Below are 20,303 nucleotides of genomic sequence, written 5' to 3'. Positions count from 1 at the left end.
GAAAATCCTTTAATCCTTAAAAGAGTCTTCCTCAATTGAAGAAGATTCTTTTCATTGTCGAATCAAGAAACGATAAACCATGAAAAAAGTTGGATAAATGTAAACTATTGTTAAACGAAAGAAAATAAAAATTAATAAATAAATAAAAAAAAGACTTGTGCCAAAGACTTCAGCGAATATTCTTTCAATAACAAGAAATCCTGAGATATCATCTCATTTTAATCTTCTCCAGATTAAATTGAGATTGAGTGCACTGAATGTACCATCATCTTTTGAATCTCCCCTTTCAATTCTGATCAACGTCCCACGAAAGAAGCATTGACGTAAGGAAAGATTTGGCATAAGAATAGGATCCGCAAAGCTTTCACCTACAATTGCCCATCAGTTCAGCCCCAGTATTATATTTCCTTCGCGTGGTATCAAGAGAAAATCAATACATTTACAATCAGACTCAACATGTGTTTACTATAATACAAGAGAGGTAGGTTCAGAATTGAAATAGTTAATTAACGTCTCGGGTTCGTTGATTTTTTCGAAAATTCTCGAGACACTTGGTGAAAGCTGGGAAGACATCTCCCTCGGAATAATTAAGGACTCGTTCGAGGGCTGCATGAATTGTCTCCAACTGATGACATGTCCAGTCTTCGGTGTAATCAACTGCTCGATCTAGGAGATCCTGCACCTGTAGCTCTGTGAGAGTCTCAAATGAATTGCGTCGGCTGTTTCCACATCCTCTCTGGCGTTTTGAGGATGTACCCTCGCCCGAGGCACTGTGCACACGCTTCAGTCCATTTCCTGATGAAAGTACCAAGGGTCGGGGATTCAATGGCCACTTGAAAGGGTTCACTGAACAATATCTTTCGAGTTTAGGTGATTAGGTGGGGAGTGAATGCATTTAGGGGATGTTTTCGGCAACATTTCCCGTGATAAGTGCCTCATGTTTTTTTATAGCACGTCGTTAAGATTATTTTGGTGAAATTTAATTAAATTGCATTCAGTCAAGTGGTGACATAAATTGAGTTTTATAGTTTCGCTGGTATCGTGATTTGTATTGAAATTTTTATCTTTTAGCTGGGATTTTTTGAGAGTATCATTTATGGTGATAGCAATTTTAGATAAGAAATCACACACGTTTTGCAGACTTTTTCGGGGTAGTGAAGAATTATCAAAGGGAGTAAAAATTGTGGGAACTCCAAATGTGGAAGATTTAGGACAACTTGTTCTGTTTGAATTTAGACATTTTGTCATTCCGACGTTTTTAGTGGCTGCACGAAGTTTACAAAAGGTGTGTGAAATCCAAGCACTCGTTTTTGTTATGGAATAGGATATTTTATGCTCGAGTCTTGAAAAATACATCATCTTCCACCACAGGCAAAATTGCCTTCCGAGCCCAAGGCGAGGGTGATATGTTTCTCATGGCGAGACGTGCATATTATTTTTATGTCGTGAGTCTTAAAAAACACAAATTTCATTTAAAAAATGCGAAAATTAGATTTTTCAGGTGACACAAGATGGAATTAGTATATGTCTCATGTCTCCAGTTTTTTTTCAAGCTACCCGCGCTTTTCTTGTTATCAAAATTCACCTGTACGTGATGCATCCGAAAAAACACAGAGACAGTCTGAAATTATTTTTACATTTTAATAATGATTTGCGTTCCTAACTCACGCCAAAAAAAAACGGAAATTCCCAAATTGTCCTCGAGGTTTGTTTTGATAGTATTTTTGGAGGGAAATCGATATAAATGACGAGGAGCCTGAAAACATCTCGTTAAGAGAAACAAGTTTCATAGGTGCGAAAAATATGAGTGCTATTTAAAAAAGCACTAGCAGCTTGCAAGCATGAGTTTAAAAGCTCAGAATGAAGCTCGTATCAGATGTTCCCTTCGAACCCCTCGAAACTTTTATATGAAACATTTTTTCATTTAAGCCCTTTTTGGGAGTTGTGGAGGTGCGCTGTTTTAAATGGGTCACCCTGTATATTGAAGAATCAAAGTTTCTAAAGAAACTCTTTCTCAATTCCAGAATAATTTCTCTTGAGGCCCACATGAACTATTTGTCGAACGTAACCTTTGGCTTGAATTTCAAATAGCAAATTTGGAAAATTTCCAAGTTTGCCTTCCAACTTGTATCGCGGAAGTCACTCCAATGGTTGTAAAAAATAATTATAAGTAGTAATCGTGAATTTGAGTAGGTTTGACCCGTTGGAAGGGTCGTATCAGTAACTTTCCGGTTTTATATTTATCTGTAGTTACATTACCATAGCTATGTGTGGATTCATATGATAAAAAAAATACTTGGAAATATATTCTGTCCCAAAATATCACAGGAAAAATTAACAAATAATTTTTCTATACGCCACATAAAAACCTTTCGATCTTGCATCGTTAATCATTATTATCACACCAGTTGTTTGAGAAAATGAGGTAATTATTTAGTAGATTCACACTAGGAATTATACGTCAGACCCGTGTTTACGATCAGTAACTATCCAAATGAACACTGTTAATGGGCAGCCTGATGCCTGCCATTGTTCCTAGATACGAGGAATTTGGTTCAGTACTCGGTTTAATTCTCTCGTGAGTGATGGTTAGTGTGAAGTGGAAAATATGTGTCTCGCGGATTACCAGGATATCGTGCGGACTCCCAGAGTGTGGCTTAATACCTCCAGCACCCGAGAAGACCAATATTAAGATTATCAAAGCGAGTACTCATTCAAATGGAACAGCGACTCTTAATAATTACAGGTGTGAATTATTTCCGGCGATTAAGTGACATCTCACCAATAGAGCCGTCGCTCAGTTCCCAACTGAGTTCCCAACTCAGTTCCCAACTGAGTTCCCAACTCAGTTCCCACATAACAATGTTGATATTCATTTGTTATTATTAATTGCTGTATGATGGTTGAGAAAATCTGGAGGTGTAGAGCGGAAAGGCTGTGTCTGGTAATCACACATCTTTTCCCGAGCGAACACTCACCCATCTTGGTGTTGACCATTGTCTCTAAGTGTATCAACATATGTTGTCATGGGGTCAGTTATACCGCCACGTTTAAGGTTGTTGTCGCGTAGAATTTTTTTTCGACAGTTTTCGTTAACAATTTTATGGTGAATAGTTTGAAAAATTAGCAACAAAATGAGCTTTTTCCGTTTGCAATTGACCGTTTTGAACTTGAGATATAAATTTTTGAAATTCGAGTGATTTAACACGTGTTTAAATGGAGTTTTGCCGATTAGAATTTTTTTTAAATCAACGGCTCGACAGTTTCAGAAATATACATCGTGGGGAAAATCAAATTGATTGACCGTTTGGTTTACGGAATATAATTATCGGAAATTTATAAATTTATATAATTGAAAATAGTTAATATGGAAAATATATAGTTATGCTTTAGCTATCCATGCGCAATGCAATCAATCAAGTGAGACTATATACCGCTAAAAGATTGTGTTCTAAACTGGCCCGTTTTACAGCGGATAAACTTTTTACAGAGACTGTCGCGCGACAATCACCTTAAGTCGCTGGCCCTGGGTGACGCAAAGAGGGGTGAAGTTTGGTTCCATTTACGTTTATTATTCCCCAACAAAATCACTGTCTCGAAAAAACTAGAGGTTTTTCCTCACATAATGTTACAGCCCGAGAGCTCTACGTAGCCATTGGCCGTTCCTTAAAGCTCTTCTTTTTGGAAATTTTTTTTTAGACTAGTTTCTTAATTTTCTTCTGTAAATACCTGTACATACTGTTGGACAATAATAAAAAACATTGATGAAAAAAAGGAGTGAAGTTAGGGTATCTGTTCCCTTTCAATTTCTACAGTTACGAACGTGCGCGAATGTAAATAAAGGATGTATAAACACGGTCATGTGAGATTCGTGGGAAATTCTTGGATTAGAGCCAAAGTGCCGGTGTGAATCTACTATATAATTATCGAGAATCATTCATGAAAACCAAAAAAAAAGTTTCTGGGAAAAACTGGAGAGTTACTAGATCAATTAATTCCAGAATCTAATTCATTTGAAGTTACATCAGGACCCTGCGATTGCGCCATCAATGGCCAAATCGAGATATTGATTCCAAGAGATCTGCCAAGTTTACGGGAAATTAATTAAAAATACGTAGTTTATTAGCCTCCATGATGGGGTAACGAATATATTTTATTGTCATTAATAATATAGAATCAAAATGGACGTTTAATTATTTTTCAATGAACTTGGTGGATCTATTGGAATCAATATCTCGATTTGCCACTCTTCAACGATATTTCCTTTTTCATCATGATTTTTTTTATAACCACTGGAGTGATTCTCGCAACGCAGGTATTACGAGGATCCATTTCGTTCTTCTAGAAACTAGAAGAAAGATATTTTGGATCTCTTTCTTGAGTAGAAAATATTCTTTTCAATCAAAAAACTTTTCCCCTACGTATTATTAAACTCTTTTCCGGAAAATTACGTGGAATAGGGCCATTTCCTGAGCTAGTGCTGTGGACAGCGCTGAGTTTCATCCTAATTTTCCCCTCCTTTCGTCTCTTGGGGATGGGTGTCTCAATGATCTCCACCTCCTTGCTTCGTTTCCCCTCAACCTTCGATTTGATCGGTCCAAGGACTTGAACAAAATCCACTGCAACAGAGATACCGAAATTCAATCAATCCCATTGCAAATGGATTCCACAATGAATTGAGACTCAACCGTAAGACGATCTGCTCGATATATTATCAGATTTCCCAGGGACTTTGGTAAATATTTGTTGGAAATAGGCTAGTCTCTCAACAGGTCCCGGTACCGACACCTCGAATATTTCGCTCTGGTGCACATCAAAGAGCTCTAATATCTGCGTAGAAACAATAGTGATTAGTAACCACGTATCAATACTACTACTGAATACTACTAAATACTATTGAATACGATCGTTCGAGTATCGATGTCTGCACGCTGTAATTTTTACCAAACTTTAGTACGGATTGTTATGGACACCGTAATAGTTACTATTGAATATCATGATTATTCAATGAATATTTTTCCAACCCCTAACGTCAGCCAATTCAATTGCACCTTTCGAAGTCCTGGTAAGACCAAGAAGGTATTTTTTAATAGTTTTGTCTGATAGTTACTATATAAATAACAAATAACCGAGATAATTATGATTGAAAAAAATTACATGAGCGAGAATATTATATTATTATAGCTAAAATAAAAATGAAAAAAATATTCACTGTAATTGTTAGTATGTTAGTAACATAGTAACCATTAGAATGTAGACAGTGATTAAAACATGTCGGTTGAAAATACTTTGACAATATTGCCGTAGAATTCTCCAGTAGGGAGATTATAATTGAGACTATTGAACAGTGCTCGTGTATGCTTTCAGACCTCGATTGGTATGCTATCCGTATTACAGGTGATTGTGGCGAGGAAGAGCATGTGAACAGATCGATCAAGTCCCTTCATGAGAGAGGTGAAGACTACACGTGCCGCTTCACCAACCAGATCCCACCACGCCATCATATCGGGTACGTAAAGCAACGAGGGAAGAGTATGCCTTGCAATTTTCACCTTCTGCCGGAAAAATCAATTATTACTATGGGAATAGCTATCATTCGTCCCGTTATATAATTATTATTTTCTTCTTTTGCTATATTGATTGAGGAGAAAATGAAGATTACTTGGATAATAGTCTCCTCAGCAGCTCGACCGGTCTCCTCGAATAACGAAGTAACATCGAGTACGTGACAAGGTAAATGCTCGAGATTGTGGAGAATAGCTGGTGCCAAATGACGAGTGTGACAGTCATCATCTCCGTGAAGTAACAGCCTCGGGCATCTCGTGCTCGTCGATAGAATCTCATTACTCCTGATGTGACAATAAACATGAAATACTCAATTCCACTGTATCAAACTCTGAGAATTGAGATATTTACGGATTTTCTGACGTCAGCATTCCCGCCGGACAAATCCCCTGGATAACACTGAGAATTGTAAATAGAGTATCTTGGAGGAGAGGATAGACTTTTGGAGAGAGACACTTGATGGGAATTATTGAAACTCGATGCGATGCTGGCACGATGCTCTGCTGGGCCTTCATAAAATCTTGTTTCTCTACCTTCAAAGGGATAAACATTAATCAGAGAGCATCCAATAACAAATTTAGGTCGTTTATGAGTTTTTTAATTGCAATCTCATTGGACCGGGAAATCATAACGAGAGGAGACGATCCTTTGATGTTCGCGGTTGTGTAAGGCAATTTATAGTGAATTTCGAAAGTAGCAGCAATTATTTACACTCAGTAATGGAATAGATTTTAACGAGAAATGTATTTATTGTATTTTTGAATATTGGTAAACGAAGTTTTTTTTACTTTAAAAAAATTGTATTTATCCAGATGAATTATTTAAAATGATCCTGATTAGGCTTTAATTATGTGCCATGGTAGATATACTGTGATAATACGGTCTGTGAATCCTTCATTGCTTTCATATTTATTTGTTTTTTTATGGGATTCTATAAATTCATCTCTTCCTTATAAAAATATGTTCATATTGTTTATAAAAGTATAAATAATATTTTACTTTAATCATATCCATGATGTCCTCCCAGAATTTAGAGTCTGCAAACAATAATTTGCAATAAAATCATAATTATTAGAGTCCACTTAGGAGGTAATCCGTTTGAAAATGACTCGATTGGATGAATGGGATTTTGAAGAGATAAATTTTAAAAGCAGGTAAGTAAATATTTGGTGAAAAATCAATTTTGGGCAGATTTGCCTGTGAATCCTGGCGCTTCCCAACCTTGTTGGGTATAATCTTCCAATAAATTTCGCAGCCCTAGTCAATTACTTTTAGAGCTCTCTCATTGATCTGGTGTTTCGCCTTGGATGTATAGATCTGCGGATAATGTCTCCTGACACAGCACATGACGGCTTCAGCACAAAGTGCCTGCAGATCACTTCCACCATAGCCCACGGTCTTTGAAGCCAGATAAGCAATGAATTTCACTGCTGGCTTCTGCTTCCAATTCTTCACGTGAACCTGACAAGTTTTATTTATTTATAACGTAATTCAATACCACTGGGCATCGCCTGACGGTTTTACACCGGCGAGTTATGCATTATATTGGAACTGTTGATTATGAAAACAGACGAACGAAAATTATATGATTGATAACAAAATGGAGAAAATTAAAGAAACTTCACAGGATAATATTTTGTAAATTTATCATTTTGGAACGTATCGTCGCAATTTTTTTATCCGGTAATAATTTCACTGAGATTTTCGAAATCGACATTGAAAATTAACAAGTTTTCCAAAAAATCAAACAGCTCTGGACGTTTACGTTCTACTCTCCTCTGAAAATTGATACAAAACTGGCAAATTTTTAGAATTTTGAGGAATTTTCGTATTCCTGAATATTCTTAAATGTTGAGGACAGTGACATTAAATGGTGTTCTATAGTCAGTTGGATACTTAAATGCAAGAATTGATTACTTGATCGTAATAACTGGGTCATCGAACCGATCACAATGATTCATGACTTTACGTGGGTCTGTCCCTTTTAAAAAAAAGCATGTAACGTTTTTTGTCAGCTTTTTTTGGCACATAGCTAAGCTATGCATATGATATTAATATATTCATATAAATAATTAATGTATATATATATGATATATATAATGTATATTATATATATATATTAATAAATTATTATATTAAATATATATATATATATATTAATTTTTAATTTATATATAATTGTTTATTATTGTTATATTTATCAATTGAATTTAATTGAAGAAAAAAAACTTAAATTATGACTAATTTTTTGCGATACTTAAGATTCTTTTAATATTCAAAATTTATATGAAGATTTTATATGACAATACCCCATACATGTAAGCTTGGGCGCGCATAGCGCGCCGTATACGCTAGTATTAAAAAATAAAAAAAAATATAGATATACTATACATGATAAATTTAATAGAAAAATTGAAACTATAGAAAATGTTTTTTTTAAGCTGAAACATGCGCTCTTTTTTGGGGATGTGTAATTTTGCCTTGAAAAATTCCTTTAATCATTTGTCTAGAAAGAATTTCATGCTTTTTTTCTTTCATCACATACCATAAAATAATCAATATCTTGTAAAACTTGAAAAGGGTATATTTTTTCACGTCAACTTGATCAATTGCTTCTCAGAAATTTGCAAAAAACTTGTAAAAAACTAATTGGGATAAATGATTAGGTAGAATAGGTTCCTTACGGACAAAATGTCCTTCCGAGCTGTGTAACAGGGTAACGGGAAATAAAGTTCTCTGTCGAATCTGCCAGGTCTTCTCAGAGCTGGATCGATGGCGTCCAATCTATTGGTCGCACCGATCACGATAATTTCCGAGTTGTTGTCCAGTCCATCCATCAATGCCAGGAGAGTCGATACAACACTCGCATGAACGAAATCCTGTCGACTTGTTCGCACCGGTGCCAAACCGTCAACTTCGTCGAAAAAAATGATGCAGGGTTTATTCTGCTGTGCCATGGTGAAGATTTTCTGAAGTTTATGCTCACTCTCCCCTACGTACTTGGAAAGACAGTCTGAACCCTTTCGAGAGATGAATGACACTTTTCTCTCGGAATTACTACATTCCACTGCTAGGGCACTCGCCACCAGTGTCTTTCCGGTTCCTAATTTTTCAGTTATTCATTTTCATAGTTTGATGTCCAATCATCCATTTAAGGATTATTTTTTTATCTTATAACAAATTGGATTATGACAAATTGGCAATTTGTTCATTGGATTTACCCGAATAAATATGTTCTTTTTGCATTTTATGATTATTTGACGAGTCACAGAATTTCAGGCTCGTCCAATGATTTTTCTGTTTTTTATAAAGTTTCATCGATTTTTGAAAAATTTAGAAAAGCGCAAGAAAATTATTGCATAATCGTGGCATTTTCGAGATAATTAAGTAATGATAAAACGTGAAAACAGTAATTTGTTTAAAAAACTCAAAGAATCAGCAATTTTGGATATACGTGGGCAGAACATTTTTAAGTTTTTACGTAAACTGACATTATTTAATTCGAAATTGCCCCTCTAATTCTCTTATCATTTTCTGCAATGGATTATTACATAATTTATGTCGCATTTTGCGATAACTGCCCCTAGAAACGAACTTTCTGAATGAACGCATCTCAAATTGTTGATTTAAAAAATGGATTACCTGGTGGTCCATAGAATAGTAAACCTCTGGGTGGCCTCAGATGGAATTTCGAATAAACCCAGCCATACATCAAGGGAAACAACACCATCTCCTTGACAATGTTAATATGTTTATCCAATCCCCCAATACACGAGAAATCCTTCTGCGTTGTCATGATACTGAATTTTCCAAATTACAAATAAAAGATTTTTTAACAGATTTTTATTTCTCTTTAATGGAACCAACTGACTTTCATCACCCACGAAATTTGACTCTAAAAAAATTCCTGAATAAAATTTTTTCTTTTTTTAACAATAAAATTTCATATTTGACATTCCCCAGTGGCCAATGAATTTAAAAAAACACTTGAAATACGCAAACCGGCAAATTTTGCTAATTTCAGATGGCGAATATTAAATTACTAATGATTACTTGTATTCTACACGTTACCTGCAATAATAATAATAATAATAATAATAATAATAATAATAATAATAATGGGACAGCAATCTTATCAATTAAAATCAAAACATTTTTCACAAAATTTCCTTCTATAAAAGGTGATTAGGTCCTGAAATGGGTTTTCTAAAAATAATAACTGTAAAGTGATAAACCATTTATTTTGTTATTGTTAATAAAGACTTGCTTGAGAGTCTACTAATTTTTCTCCCACAGGAGAAAAGTCTCTGTCTTCTGTGAAATAAAACCAACAGAAAATTAGGTAGTGGAATTAATAAAGAAAGATATAAACCATGAAAATCAAGTTATCAAATTCTAAAGTTTATTCCTCGCCTTGGTTCCTTCCTTCATCCACTTTCCTTGCATAACAAATAGTGTACTTATGTGTTACAATAAATAAGGCAGTGTATTCACTTTTCATCGCTTACAATCCGATTTGATACTTATCATTATGTAACGTTGTGAGTGAGCCTGTGTTACACCAGTCATCAAACGTTCAAATTACCCTCAATCTCTCCACTCCCATAAATTGAACATTCAATGACTGCATCAATTTTTTTTAACGACTTGGTTAAGTTATATCAGTTATAAATTAAATACAGTTATCGAAAACAGAAACTATTAGAGAAAAATAAAATAGCATTTGATAACGTTCGGCAGTGGTTGACTGGAAGCTCATTGACTTGGCATTATCTTCATGATTTCAATAAATTAATGATGATATAGAGGTAACGGATGATTGGCTTCCACTCTTCCCTAATTTAACGATCATTTCGCTGGAATGTTTGTACTCCAAGTTTATTTATGAAGCATTATCATTAATTTCGTTTTTCTCATCTATAATTATTCAGTTGTCGGATGAACAGGGCAGTGTAATTATACGAACGATGGACAATGAGAGAACTAATAAGAATTTCAGATAAGTGTTTCAAATTGTTCGTCATTCTTTTTTTTTTCATTTGGAATTTACTTTAGAACTTTACCCTTTGGCTTAGTGAAGTTATAAGGCGCGGATTTAGAGAAGAATTCACTCAAACCCACTAATTACGAATATTATTGAATATTTGATGACAGAGTGTGAAAAATCGACTCATTTGTTACCTTTTATCACTTCACTATCGAATCTCTATATATTTTTATTCTACCCTCGGACAATTAATCATTCAATACCGAATTTACAATCTAATTGGCAACAAAATTGTTCTAATTAGTAATGATTTTGCTCTCGAGACTCATGTTTTAATGAAAAAAAAAAATAAATGATGGAGGAAAAAACGAGTAAGTACAAGCATTAAAGTGATTGTACTGAATAAAGATGACAATAATCACAAAGTTCTTAAATTACATGAATAACTGCATTTGGATGATCTGAGTATCCACAGAATTCATAATACGAAATATAAAAGAACGAAAATACAAAAATTGGGCAATTATGTACAATTTTCATCGATCATTAGTGATGACGGAAATGTTGTTTGCGGGGACGAGTAGACGAAAAATAATTGTCCATGGTTTCGGCAGTTTCGATGAAGCGTGATGCGCAGCAGCGCGATCCAATTATCCCAATGAGTGACATTAATGATACGTATCGATTTTTTTTACAGAGTTCTAACCGTTACATTCTCTCTCGGACGTCTCCATAGGGTTGTCGGTGGGGCTTTCAAATCTCTGTAGTTCTTTGAGCAAATCCTAGGGACCAATAAAATCGTAATTATTCTTCATCCAATTATTTCTGAAATGTCATTCATCATCCGAGTGCTCATTTGAGCCCTATACGTCCCATTTCACCCTAGATATTCCAGAATTTGGTCGTAATGTTATCATGTACTACCTATCAAACGTAATCGTTGGTTTGAATTTTATGCTGTTAGTGCGAAATATTGTTTCCGGTGTCAAATTATATTGCAGATATCGCTCGAATGGTTATAAAAAATAATCATAAAAAAAAAGAGAAAAATGGTGAAGGGTGGCAGATCGAGATATGGATTCCAAGGGATCTGCGAAGTTTGTAGAAAATAATTACCAACAGCCAGCTTACCAGCTACCATGATGGAGTAAGAGAATACATTTGACATCTTTTAATAATATTGAATGAAAATAGACTGTCAAGTATTACCAATGGTAAACAGCGTGTTTTTCATTGTTTTTTTTTTGCAAACTTGGCAGATCCCCTGTAATCAGTATCTTGATCTGCCCCCCCTCAACAATTTTTCCTGTCTTTTATCAGTATTTTTTTCATAATTATTGAAGTGATTTCTGCAACCTAATTCAAACCCCGAATTTAGAAGTATTTTACACTATCGAGATAATATTCAAACCAAAGATTACGTTGGTTAGTTACGTACATTTAATTTTTTGAATATTTTAAGCTTTCAATTTCACTCTTGATTTTTATTAAATATATTTATACAAGACTACGAGCTCGCGCCGCTAAAAGATTCTGAGACTTAAACAAATTTGCATTATTTACTCATAAAAAAAGGTTATTAAAAGGAATAGATATGAAAAATTCAGTTTGAAAGATATTGATATTGAATAGTAAATTCGAATAATCTCACCTTTGGCAGTGTCCTCCTGTCCCACGTCGTTTCATACTTCCCAACGCACCTGCTGAGTTGTACATAGATATCGCACAGTACCTCAACAGATAATTCCCCGGTAACTTGGACGGTGTGCTTCCAGGCTTCCTCGAGCTCAGCAGCATCCACCACCACTTTCTCCTCACCCATTCTCTTCGGACTAGAATCGCAGTTGACAGCAAAGGTGAGATCATCAGTGCTCTCTCTCCTAGATGAGCTGTGGGACTCGCCATTCTCCACAGGTTTTTCCTCCACAGACACTTCCCTGTTCTCCTCTCCCCTCTCCCCTTTCTCTACTTTTTCTCTTTTATCAATGATCACCTCTACCTGACTGCCAATAACGACTTCTTTATGAATTCCTTCGTTGACAGACTCATTCTCAGAGTCTGTATTATCATAAATCGTCGAGTCCCCATTCATAACAACAGCATTTGCCTCGAACTCCTGGAATTTCTCGAGGTCCACGACCCTTGTTCCATTGTTTCCCTTGGCTGGACTCTCATTGGTACTCTCCTCGAACATGATTTTCTTTTTTTTCGTAACCTTCTTGACGTATCCTCTGGCCCACGCTGGTACTTTCCTCTTCCTCGAGCTCAATTTCCTGCCGTTGAACACCACTGAACTTCCTGGGCTCTGATTTTTATCTGATTTAGTCTCGTTTGGGGGATTTTCTTGTTTCGATCGTGGATTCACCTGAGGTTCGAGGTCGTCCGGGGCTCGACGATTCTTCGATATCTCTCGACATTTGTCTTCAAAGTCGGAGTCCAGCTCGGCCTTGATGAGGGCGTACGCATTGTCACGAAGGGAACATGCACGATGACGGATTAATTTGTCCGCAGGGTCTCTGTTGAGAAGAGTAAAAGTTAGTTGCTGATCAGAGGAAGGGGCAGGAGAGCACAGAAAAATTATCCTGGATCGAGAAGTTTTCATAGGACTTTCTGCCCTATCAGTCTATCATCTATTACAGACTTGGTCCATGACGTTATCTAGAGATTCCAATTTTTCTTCCATCGAGTTAAAAATTTTATCTATGTACTTTCTTTAAATTACATTCCTGAATTTGATCTTGTTAGTCCGAAATATTGCTAAATTTAAATTTCACATTGTATTGCGGGAGCTACTCGAATGGTTAGAAACAAGTAATGATAAGAAGAAAAAGCTGTTGACGATTGGTGCATCGAGGGATCTGTCAAGATTACAGAAAAATAAATAAAAATACACAATTTACCAATCGCCATAATACAAGAAGAGAATACATTTGACGCCAAATAACAATATAGAATGAAAATTAACTGTCAAACGTCACCGATTGTCAATTCCATATTTTTCATGATTCTCTTATAAATTCAGCAGATCCCTGCGAATCAATATCTCGTCATATAATTTCTTTATATCCATTGGAGTGATTTCCGCAACACAATTTGAAACCCAAATTTAGACATCTAGGGTAACAAGATAAAATTGAATCCAACGATTACGTTCGATAGATAGTACATACAGGCATGAATCAAATCATTGTTACCTTTCACTTCTTCGCGATTGAATTCTACATAAAACAAAAAATTCAACATTTTTTTATAGAGAAATGGGGTAAATTCTCGATCTGAGGATTGTCTTTCCGCGAAAGGGTTATCTAAAATGGTTTTCAGTCGGTACAGCGTAGGGTTTCACAACTGAAAATCATTGATCTACGATATATCAAGGCATCAGAGGTGAAATGGAGAGAGACTACCTCTTCAGTATCCCAAGGGAGGGCCTATCGCGCAAGCTGAATGGAACAAGAATTATTCAGTGAGTTTTACACGTTTATTGGTGAGATGTCATCACTGGTGATTCATTGGTGTATTCAAGAAGATGGTTACTCCACTTGCACAGGCAAGTAAAAACCTAATTCATGCTGAGAATTAGTGACTTGATAAAAAAAGTAGCGGATAAATCTGATGTGAATTGGTTCAACAAGATAAATTGACACTTCGGTGACTTTTTCGAAAATATCTCCGAAACTGAATGGCATAGCGAAATATTTGTCATTACCTCTTTTGTAGCTCTCCATTTGCTCTGATAAGGGGATTCTAATGAAAATTTTGCTATCTCCTTTAGTATCGGGCATATTTCCAAAAAAAACTTTCCGAATAGGTAAGTCACCATTTCACTGCAGAAATATTTTTTCAGTTTGAATACCAAATTTTGAGGATTTTTTTTTCTCAGTATTTATTTGTCCAATTGACCATTTCCGTTTTGATAGGGAAATGAGAATATTTGCAACGATTGAAGCCAATTAAAGAGATAATAATGGAGACCACCTCCTTCATGATTGTTGACAATTTTTCAAGTGCATGTATTGAATGATTTAATAAGTTTATTGTTACCTGTCCGGATTGTACTCTAATGCATTTCTGCAAATGAGATCCACATCATCCAGGAAATCACGTGCGCAGAGGTAACAGTGCATATCGATTTTCGTCATCATTGTTTCGAGGTCCATAGGCTGTTTAATAATTGAATTGTAATCTGGTACTTCCTCAGTGTCCACTGGCTTCGTAAACATGAAAAATCTACAAATGAAAGAAATCCATTTTTATAGATGATTGTATTCCATCTCATAAATTTGGAAACTTAAATGTAATTTACACGATTTTTAAAAAGTACTAACTGTCGATTCCTGGCGAGTTTTGCGCAGATCTCCCTGAGGAAGATCCTCAGTTCCCTGAGGGACACCTCTTCCTTCTCCCTGATGACCTTCACCTCTTCATCAGTAAGTTTCTTTGGCATGGGATCAGGTGCCAGAGGCAACTCCTCCATTTCCTTAACCTTGTCGTCCTTGACCAATGGTCCCCTGAAGCTCTGCTCCACAAAAATAGGCCTGAAGAATGCCTCCCTCTGCTGCACCCCAGGGCTCTTCATAGTGTATACCTCTCCCCTGAGTTCGCTGAATAGATTTTTCAGCTTTGGTGGCAACTCCCTGTAGTCCACATCACTGGTAGCCAGAATGAGAATAGGAAGGCAGGGATCAAGAGCTGCAATTCTGCACATAAAGACAGCCTTGACAGTTTCAGGAACCAGAGGCCACCACTGATCAATGGACCTGATGTAGATGATCGAGGGAATATTCCTGGATGCCTCATTGAACACCTGGACACATGTTTCCTCAGGTGACCTGGCGCTCTCAGCAAAAAGAGTGCTGACATCAAGTGTCTGGACAGGTACGTGCTCCATTCTGTAGAGAAGGGCCTGTGCAAGTCTGGGTCCTTGTCCATGGGACATGTCGTCCCCAGTGACCAACATCCTGGGCATGTGAATACCCTTGGCGACTTTGATCTTAGCCAAAGCAGGATTGATTCCCTGTGGAAAAATCGCCTTGACAGCACTGACCAAATCCTCAAGTGCCGGCCCCAGGAGAGGTACCAAGAAAGGTTGTAGCTTCCTGCTGACACTGGGTGCTACCCGGTGAGAAGATGGCACAAGAATCGAACTAGCCTCGATAAAATCTCTCTTCTTGACCTCGACCCTCCGTGGATCCAGTAGCAATCGATTGCTTGTTTTGTAAATCTGGGGATACGTTCTTCTGAGCCCCTGGAGGACAGCCTCAGTGCAGAGAGCGCGGAGATCTGAGCCGCAGTAGCCGGTTGTCTTTTCAGCAAGTGCTTCGAGAAGGTCATCAGTGGGTGGAGGTCGCCACTTGACCACATGAATCTTCAGGATCTCCAGTCGCTCTTTCATCGCTGGAAGGGGAAAGTAAAGCTCTCTGTCAAATCTCCCTGGTCGCCTGAGAGCTGGATCTATTGCGTCAATTCTGTTGGTTGCTCCAATGACAATCACTTCACCTCGATCAGACAGTCCATCCATCAGTGCTAGAAGAGTTGAGACAATGCTGGCATGAATTTGATCCTGTTTGGTGCTTCTAACTGGTGCTAGCCCATCGATCTCATCGAAGAAGATTATGGAAGGCTTCATTTGTTGGGCCTGCTCAAAGAGCAGTCTCAATTGTCTCTCGGATTCTCCCACCCACTTGGAGAGACAGTCAGCACCTTTTCTCATGAAAAATGCCACCTTCCGAGAGCCTTGAGAGCATTCATTCGCCAGAGCCCTTGCAATCAGGGTCTTTCCTGTGCCTGGGGCACCGTGGAACAGCACTCCCTTGGGTGGAGTTATGTGAAATCTGTCGAACACGTCTGGATACATCATTGGAAACACCACCATTTCTTTCAAACAGTGGATGTGCGACTCCAGGCCTCCTACGTCGTTAAATCTGATGTTTGTGTCCAGGGTTATGGGACTTATGTCTGCTTTTTTATCTGGAGGCCCACCCTGAGGAACCGCTGTCTGTCTCGCCTTCTTTCCCTTCTTCTTGTCGTACCTAAAGAATATATAACTAAATTAATAAACGAATTTACCAGCGAAGTGATGAGAGAAGATGAGTTCATTGTTCTGGAGGACTTTCGGAAGACCGTCTACAGGAACAATAAGTATCAATATTTTTGCACAATCCAAGTGCCATTCATTAATTAAAATTAGTAACTATTTGAGTAATTCTTTCTTGTATTTATTTGCTAAAACCTTATACGGAAAAATTAGTTTAAAAAAATGTTTTTTTTTCAGGCCTTGGAGCTGCGTATAACACCTTTAGGGGGGCACTACACCCATCCATAGCCAGAATTATCGTTTTTTTCATTTTTATGGCAAATTTATTATATGATTGTCGTAAAAAAATATTACTTTTTGCGTATTGTCATTATTTAACAACTCGCGAAGTTTCAAGCTGGTGTGGACACTTTTCAGCGTTTTGTTTAAACTTTCAAAGAGAATCACTAAACTGTAGAGAAAATGCATGAAAATGATCACATCACTGCAAAACTTGGTGCGTTATTGAATAGTGACAAAACGTAAAAACGTTATATTTTTTTTATATATGAGTGTGGAGCATCCTGAACTCGATGAAATCGATGAATTTTTTGCATACCTCTGAGGCTCGGGATCATCGGAGTCCGAAGAGGACGAGCTCTTGCTCCTGTGCTTCCGTCTGCGCATAGAATTGGTGAGAACACTCCTGAGAGCCCTGATAGACCTTCTCCCAGGCTCAGCATTTGCCTGAAATCTGTCAACGGTCGGTTTCTTCTGTCGCAGGCTATACTTCCGAGGACCCGGTGAATCCGAAGATTCACTCATATCGCTCTCCGACATCTTCTTCCTATCGAGCTGTCGCTGTGATGTTCGACGGGTTCTTTTGATCCGCGTGTACATGTCCTCGTATCCGTCGTCGTTGTCAGAATTCCCATTGTTATCTGGCTTCTCTGATTCCTGGGAGCTATCGTCGTTCCTCTCCGTTGGCTCGGACTTCACTTTCTCGACTTTATCGTCTTTATCGAGCATTCCACAGAGTCGTGTCACTGGGCCCTCACGGAGACGACTTGGACTGTCAGTTTTGCGAGTTCGTACTTCTTTTTCCTCAGAAGGGGATTTTGGCACCTCTGATTTACTGCGCGTCGTGATCTTCTGGGTTAAATCCTTCGGTGGATGACGCGACTCCCGGAGATTTTTCGGGTCGGATTCTGTGAGTGAGGGACGGTCTCGAGGCAGTGGTGGACGGTCCCGTATGTGACGAGTTGATTTTGAGGGAGGTGGATGATTTTCTCGGGAACGCAGGGGCATTCGCTCCCGGAGATCACGAGAACGCTCCGGAGGATCATCCGCCATCTCCTTGTCCGAAGACGAGGCGTGATTGTGGAACATCGGGTAGCCTTTTAGTGTTTGCGTTCCTGGAGACAAAATTATAGAGCTCACAACAGCGGCAGTAAATAATGTCAACAGCAGCACTTGAATACTTTGGGTTTTTGATGATGGCTGGAATTCTCAGGTGATAATAACAAAAAATTAACTTAATAATTCTTGGAAATGCGCTATGTTATTTGGGATTTGTAATTTATTTTTCGTTATCTTTAATCAGCGGTTCGGCTAGTCCAACAAAATTTGCTAAAGCTTTTGGTTTTCCTTTTCGTGTGGATATGAGAGGGGACAATTTCATGTTGAACTGCACGCGAATGTTCCTACAGGGACATAAATTCCAATCTTTACAGTAGTTTTTGTTAGAAAAATTTGTGAGCTACAGGCTGACGTAATTCTCTATTCAAACCTGAATTTACGTACGTGCTGAATCAGGAGGCGATAAAATACAATTTCAACGAGTCACGAATAATTCAGGAAATATTGAAATAATTTGACGGAACTGTAGAGTTTAAGGTGGAAAGATTATTAAATTCAATATACTCACGAAAAAGTGTATAATCGATTATTTGTTACAGGGGATGGAGAATAAAATGGCACTTCTGTTGTAAGAATTCCTCTTTCTAAAGATATCATAAATTGTGATAAATAGAAAGCATTCCACTTTGACCAACTTTCCTCCATATATTTTGAAACCTTTAAACGATGCAAGAAGGAAAATACAGCAGTCTTACTTTTATTAGGGAAAAATGCTATAGAATAAAAGTGTGGATTCTTCTGTTAATCTATTAGATTCCAAGATCCCAAGTTCAGTGTTCGTGAAATCCAATAAATTATTCTATTGATTCAATAATTAGTTATATTTCAGATTAAATTGAATAACAATTGTTTAATTAGTAATTACAGCATGATTCTTCTTTCGGTGCATGAACAAAAGGATTTTTCAGGTAATTTCACGACTAAAAAAATTGACAAGAAAATATTTTCTTGAATCATCAAATAAATTTCCTTTATCAATAGAAGTTTTTTCCCCCAGTACGAGAACAAACAGGGATATTAGGCTATTAAATAGATCGGCAGTAGAATATTTTTTTGTGTGAAGTAAAAATAATTCTTGTGTCAAAAGAAATTTATTCGATAGGAGACCTCCCAACTAACCTAGTATCCAACTGGTGTTTAAGTTATCATAAGTCTGCATTCTGTTCCTGGTGCTCCTCCTGACTCCAGGTTGTGTCCTTATGACCCTGTGAGAGGATCTTCCACTCAATCTTCTAGGTCTTGAGCTGAAGATATCCTCATCCGAATCCATGGATGCATTATCATCAGACATTTTGTTCTGTTCGCCCAAAGAGAAAATCAATTGCCATCCCCAAAACGAGAATCACCCTCACATTTTAAAGAATCAAACACATAAAAATCAATGACAAAGAAAAACAATAATCAATGTTAAATTTACCTCAAAGATTTGACATAATCCGTAGACTGTCCTCAAGGCAAAATTATCCAATCGATTTTGCAGACTCTGTTCATTTCCCCCCCAGAACTACGAATTATCGCGATAATTGGCCCACGGAGACGTGGAGAGTCTCTTCATTATGGGTAAAATCTTGAGATTCAATGTCCAGGAGGTGAAATTACTCAACACCTGCAGCAAATCGAGCTCAATCCCGAGAGAATGAATAGGCCAATGGATGAGTGAGAGTGAGTCTAGTTTTAGGACCGTTCCACCACAGATTTTTTTGTACAGAATGATCGCTGGACGAGAATTAATTAGAGGGGAACACTGCAATTATTCAGAGATTATTTTTAACGATAGTTTGTTGATTTCAGGGAAACAAAACACTTTGCAGGATCGTCCGCCCGTTCTACCCCCCTCGGATCATCAAAGAATCGTTGGTTTACTCTCTCACCTCAGACGTGAATATAGTCACACGACAGTCTACCAATCAAAGAAGATTGACTAAAGTAGAGGCTCAGTTCTGGGGTTTTGAGTGACCCCAGCGACATTGTAGTACTCTACCCCAAGAGAGGGAGAGCGCCACACGCAATGGGGGTGTCTGCCCGTCAGCCGACTCGCTAACTGGACCAATCGATAGGGTGAGTGTTATTTTCTGCGTTACGAAAAAACGAAATTGGTATTCACTGAAATTGAAGAACTTAAAATTTTCAAAAAAGTATCAGGGGAGCATGAAAATCGAGAAGGTATTCACTGAAATTGAAAAATTAAAAATTTTCAAAAAAGTATTAGGGGAGCATAAAAATGGGGAGGGATTCACTCAAATTCGGAAATGGGCGCAAAAAATTTAAGTGACTCCATAAAATTTTAAAATTTCAGTGAATACCAATTTCGTAACGCAG

The 20,303-nt window shown here is 37.4% G+C and overlaps 2 protein-coding genes across 3 annotated transcripts; both read right to left on the bottom strand.

Annotated features, from left to right (window-relative positions):
• Window positions 1–456: 456 nt before the first annotated feature.
• LOC105274296 (ATPase family AAA domain-containing protein 2) lies at window positions 457–9,522 on the bottom strand. The gene is made up of 9 exons (XM_011317253.1): window positions 9,208–9,522; window positions 8,250–8,668; window positions 6,835–7,026; window positions 5,917–6,098; window positions 5,663–5,849; window positions 5,370–5,555; window positions 4,689–4,830; window positions 4,452–4,619; window positions 457–795 (listed from the first exon to the last, which is right to left on the bottom strand). Exons 1-9 carry the CDS (start codon window positions 9,359–9,361, stop codon window positions 503–505), a joined length of 1,923 nt encoding a protein of 640 aa, XP_011315555.1. The 5' UTR covers window positions 9,362–9,522; the 3' UTR covers window positions 457–502.
• Window positions 9,523–9,945: 423 nt separating this feature from the next.
• On the bottom strand, window positions 9,946–19,854 carry LOC105274292 (ATPase family AAA domain-containing protein 2). Of its 2 annotated transcripts, XM_011317241.1 has the most exons (8): window positions 19,402–19,854; window positions 19,104–19,281; window positions 17,185–17,980; window positions 14,878–16,581; window positions 14,594–14,779; window positions 13,957–13,992; window positions 12,204–13,068; window positions 9,946–11,334 (listed from the first exon to the last, which is right to left on the bottom strand). In XM_011317241.1, exons 2-8 carry the CDS (start codon window positions 19,273–19,275, stop codon window positions 11,254–11,256), a joined length of 3,840 nt encoding a protein of 1,279 aa, XP_011315543.1. In that variant the 5' UTR covers window positions 19,276–19,281; window positions 19,402–19,854; the 3' UTR covers window positions 9,946–11,253. The 2 variants fall into 2 exon arrangements, with proteins under 2 accessions (XP_011315543.1, XP_011315544.1); XM_011317242.1 differs by lacking the exon at window positions 13,957–13,992.
• Window positions 19,855–20,303: the final 449 nt, after the last annotated feature.

The sequence above is a fragment of the Fopius arisanus genome, unplaced genomic scaffold, assembly GCF_000806365.1.
Source record: "Fopius arisanus strain USDA-PBARC FA_bdor unplaced genomic scaffold, ASM80636v1 scaffold00010, whole genome shotgun sequence".
NCBI lineage: Eukaryota > Metazoa > Arthropoda > Insecta > Hymenoptera > Braconidae > Fopius > Fopius arisanus.
The sequence above is the reverse complement of the archived record's forward strand: the minus strand, read 5'-3'. Positions and strand labels throughout refer to the sequence as shown.

What these genes read in the sequence shown, in the direction of transcription:
- LOC105274296 (XM_011317253.1), bottom strand. Translation starts at nt 9,361, where the DNA reads ATGACAACGCAGAAGGATTTCTCGTGTATTGGGGGATTGGATAAACAT. An exon ending in ATGCTGACGTCAGAAAATCC is followed by an intron (nt 5,850 to 5,916) that starts GTAAATATCTCA and finishes TTGTCACATCAG; the next exon opens with GAGTAATGAGATTCTATCGA. An exon ending in ATCGAGCAGATCGTCTTACG is followed by an intron (nt 4,620 to 4,688) that starts GTTGAGTCTCAA and finishes TCTCTGTTGCAG; the next exon opens with TGGATTTTGTTCAAGTCCTT.
- LOC105274292 (XM_011317241.1), bottom strand. Translation starts at nt 19,275, where the DNA reads ATGTCTGATGATAATGCATCCATGGATTCGGATGAGGATATCTTCAGC. An exon ending in GATGATCCCGAGCCTCAGAG is followed by an intron (nt 16,582 to 17,184) that starts GTATGCAAAAAA and finishes TATATTCTTTAG; the next exon opens with GTACGACAAGAAGAAGGGAA. An exon ending in ACAGGAGGACACTGCCAAAG is followed by an intron (nt 11,335 to 12,203) that starts GTGAGATTATTC and finishes ATTGGTCCCTAG; the next exon opens with GATTTGCTCAAAGAACTACA.